General features: G+C 38.9%; 1 protein-coding gene across 4 annotated transcripts; it reads left to right on the forward strand.

Annotated features, from left to right (window-relative positions):
• The first annotated feature begins 359 nt into the window (after positions 1-359).
• On the forward strand, positions 360-3,949 carry tmem30b (transmembrane protein 30B). 4 transcript variants are annotated; one of them, XM_029138552.3, is made up of 8 exons: positions 360-501; positions 986-1,184; positions 1,385-1,492; positions 1,591-1,698; positions 1,808-1,898; positions 1,997-2,134; positions 2,351-2,557; positions 3,069-3,949. In XM_029138552.3, the coding sequence occupies exons 2-8, from the start codon at positions 996-998 to the stop codon at positions 3,245-3,247; spliced, it is 1,020 nt and encodes a 339-aa protein (XP_028994385.1). In that variant the 5' UTR covers positions 360-501; positions 986-995; the 3' UTR covers positions 3,248-3,949. The 4 variants fall into 4 exon arrangements, with proteins under 4 accessions (XP_028994385.1, XP_040925079.1, XP_028994384.1 ...); XM_029138551.2 differs by having other exon boundaries at positions 479-588; XM_029138553.2 differs by having other exon boundaries at positions 484-552.
• Positions 3,950-4,353: the final 404 nt, after the last annotated feature.

A 4,353-nucleotide genomic window follows, 5' to 3' on the forward strand; every position in this document is an offset into this window, starting at 1 on the left:
CAAATAAACGGGCGGACACGTTTTACTCGCATTCTACCGCAATGGGTGGCGTTTGAAAACGATGTCATTTTTGCTCTGTGTTGTTCAAGGTGTTCTTTGTATAATAACAAACGTGCTTACACCCTTGGTACTCAAGTGAATTGCCGAAAAATAAGGCTTCTTAATTAATTGATTAAAGTCATTTATGTATCTCTTTTTCCTTAAAAACGATAATTTTTTGTACGTTTCGTCTTCGCTTAGCGTAAAGATTGGAATGCTACCAATTAATTCGTTATTTATTAGTAATGTGCGAGATTGTCCATCCAGGGTGGCCCCGTCTTTTACATAGGTCTTCGTTATTTAAGGTTATTTGAACCATCCCACCGATCTTTGTTTAATCAGGGGTGAAGCTGCCCTTTGTGGTTGGCTATTGAACGAGACAACTGATCCAGAATTGGCTCGTTGCTACGGTGACGTCACCGCCGGGGAAGAACGATGAGCCGAAACAAGGGCGGAAGACAGGTAAAGGTGTTCGCTTCCGTCACGTTTATTTAGTAACGTCGTTTACCGATGGTTTGTTGACTCCGTTTTCTCCTTTTACCAGATTGTGTGAGTGATACTTGGCATATAGCAAATATTGATACATTTGTTGTTCAAATTAGTTTACTTTCTTGAAAGCAAAGTGTGGCATTTCGCTGGTTTTCGTTTTCTTCCTGGCTACTTTGGGTGTTGCTGGTAGCTAAATGTAGCTGGTACATCTTGCTGAAAAAAATACTTGTATAATTATGACGGAATATATATAAAATGAATTGTGCTAACTGTACCATGTTACGTTCTCAAATATATATCCATTATAACAGTAGTAAAAGTGTATAAATCTAGCAAATTTATGCTGGTTCACCGGGAAGTGTTTTACATTTGTCAGTAATAATATATGTTATACTGCTGTCATAGGGTTCTGACAAATGACAAATGATGACCAGAATAACATCTGTCTGTGTTACAGTAAGAGGAAAATGGTGAAACATGAGCAGGAGTCAACCAACCGGCCTGACAACACGGCCTTTACTCAGCAGAGGCTTCCAGCATGGCAGCCCATGCTCTCCGCTGGCATCGTCATCCCAGGGTTTTTAATCATCGGAGCAGCTTTTATTGGAATCGGTGTCGCTCTCTTTGTCACTTCACAGAGCATCCAAGTGCTGGAGGTATGAATGAACACAACAAACAAACAGATATTTTTTTTGCTCAGAATATAAAAGATGTGTTTAAGTTATAATGAATTAAAAAAAGGAAAATGTTGGAATTGACACCGCCTTCCTCCCCGGCTTTATTTATGTCCTAAATGAAAAAAACTATTTTTTTGTGCATAGTTAAGTAATAACTTCTTTTTTCTTTCCAAACACAGATCGACTACACCGGGGATGATAAAACAGCACCTTGTTATAAGTGTATTGCCCCAAATCAAAAAAACTGTCAATGCCAAATAAGCTTCTCCCTTAACAGTACCTTTAAGGTCGCAAAGCAATTTCCATACCATCAAACATAAAGTGTGTAATATGTTGAAATAAACCATATACCTTTGTATTACTCATAATCAATTTTTCTCAACAGGGGCCTGTCTTCTTTTATTATGCTTTGTCCAACTTCTTCCAGAACCACAGAAGGTATGGTGTTTCCAAGGATGATAACCAGCTGTTTGGAGACACATCATACTTCACAGTGAGTGAGAGCCATACGACACTGAAAAACATGCACTATTTCTATTTTATTAAGAAAAGGAGTATGGGCTGCTACTTGACCCCTGAAAACACTGCATTCTGTGTTGAAGAGTCCTAGTTCCAGCTGTAGTCCATACCAGTACGACTCCAGCAACAAACCCATTGTTCCATGTGGATCAGTAGCCAACAGCATGTTCAGCGGTATGTAAAAGTAACTTAATGGCCTACAATATATTTGGAATAACCTGTAGAATGTATTCCTTTTTACTAATCGTCATTGTGTGTTTTTTGTTTTAAAGACACCTTTCAGCTATATCAGGTTGTCAATGGAACAAACAAGCTGGTACCTTGGGATGGACAAGGAATTGCTTGGTGGACAGACTACAGCATCAAATACCGAAACCCCAGTGTCACGCCGCTGCAGAATGCTTTCAATAGTAACACTTTAAACTTACTATTTGTTCTGTTCAGTAGCGTTATCATGTTGATTATTCATATTTAATTAAGGTGGTGTGGTGAATTATGATTAATATATAGTTTGCTGCACTAAATAGTGGACTAGAGTGTGGGTAAGGGATTCTTTAGGAGAAACCACATTAAAGGTGATGTACTCTTGGAAAATCATAATAACTGATTAGATATTTGAATTTCAGATACGGTGAAACCTATAAATTGGACCAAACCTGCTTATGAGTTGGACCCCACAGACAGTAGCAACAATGGCTTCATCAACCAAGATTTCCTGGTGTGGATGAGGAGGGCAGCCCTGCCAAATTTCAGAAAGCTGTACCGACGAATCACACAGGGGGATTATGCACAGGGTCTACCAGCTGGAAACTACCTGCTCAACATTAACTACAGTATCCTTATCTGCTTGAAATATTCTGATGCATTGAAATGTTGATGTTATACAACATATTTGTTTCTCTACTAACTGAGCATTTTTGAGTTATTAGGTTAATATACCAATACCCACATTACATGTGGTGATTCAGTGGATTTAATGTTTGCAGCCATAAAGTGGGATTCAGTCGGGGTCAGGTATTCAAATGGCAACTTATTGTTAGGTTACACCAGCAGTGGCTTGTCAGACTAGTTCTGCCCGTGGGACAGATTCTTTTTGCTTACTGGGTGGAGTCAGCGATGACTCAAGTGCTCCTTGAGGTGAAAACAACAGGCAAATTTTTTTGAGGTAGGTAAATGACTTAAGCAAATATGCACAGCCTTTCAAAATGTCATACGGGTGTTAAGAATACCAGTAATCTGGTTTAAATTACTGTGGCTAATGTATTGCCAAAGGAATGGTTCCTTGTATTTTTGCTTCAGTGCATTTGTGTTCTTGGTATATATCCTTAACAGTGTTTCTCTCAGGCTATCCTGTTGTAGACTTTGGGGGCAGAAAGAAGGTGGTGCTCAGCAATGTGTCCTGGATGGGTGGCAAGAACGACTTCCTGGGCATTGCCTATCTTGTTATAGGATCACTGTGCGTCGTCATGTCTGTAGTCATGCTCATTGTCTATGCGAAATTCAAGTTCCCTGATGAGGAATAGTCACTCGCTCATGGACTGTAGTTTAACAGGAGTTTGAATGCCCTTGTGTTTGATTTGTTTTATTCAAATTGACAATGAAAGAATGAAAAGCATGGCTCAATTTGTGTATCACTTTATAATTTCCTGGATATAAAGATTGCCTCCTAGGGCATTGGCATTATTTTGTGATGTGGGATTGGCCACTGATTGCAAAATATTTATTTTGTCACAGATGTGTCAAAAATACATTTTGTCTGTTTGACACATTTGATACGTTAGGTTCTTGTTTGTCCGAGGCATGAAACATCTTTTAGCATCAGTCTTAATTTTATACCAAGCTCTACTTTTCGTTCCAAGAGTGAAGAGAACATGGAACTAATGTGCACTGTGTTTAGGCTGCAAGTTGTCTGACAGGAGGAACATGTTACGTTATTACTGGGAAGTTTTTTAACTTCCACCAAATGGTCACTACAAATACTAAAGCCATAACAAATGTATAAGCTGTTTGATACTTGACAAGACATTAGCTTTATGTGAGGGACTGCATGTATATCATTCCTGGCAAACTTTAACTGTAAAAAGGAATTATTACTCTATTAACTCAGGGATTTGGTGCAGACTGTCCAGCTTGTAATGTTGCATTATGCTTTTAACAATTTTACCTTTAATTTGTAACTGTCTACTTAATGCTGATATTTAATTATTAAAACAACACCAAACCATCATGGTTCCCTTTTCTTTGTGTGTGATTATATGGTAATGTGGACTGTTCTCTAAAAGCTCAAACGAGTGCCTCATATACAAATGTTATGCTTGGTGCACTGTCTACGCAGCTATCTGAAATCTGTGAATATATGCAAAAGGGCCACATGCCAGTTTAATGTATACAAACAATTAAAGACGCTGAATTAACGCTTACCGTATTGATTTTGTCGTAACGCACTATAAATCTGACTTTGGCGACAACTCCCTTTCTCCCCCTGTCTGTCACACGTGGTTACGACAAAACGAGGGAAAATCCGACCCTCCCAGCCGCATTATGGGCATTGTAGTTGTAGTTGTGTATAGCCCAATGTGATACGCATCCATTGAACGACAACTACCACAATCCATTGCGCGAATAAATC

Source organism: Betta splendens, chromosome 22 (genome assembly GCF_900634795.4).
Source record: "Betta splendens chromosome 22, fBetSpl5.4, whole genome shotgun sequence".
NCBI classification, from domain to species: Eukaryota; Metazoa; Chordata; class Actinopteri; order Anabantiformes; family Osphronemidae; genus Betta; species Betta splendens.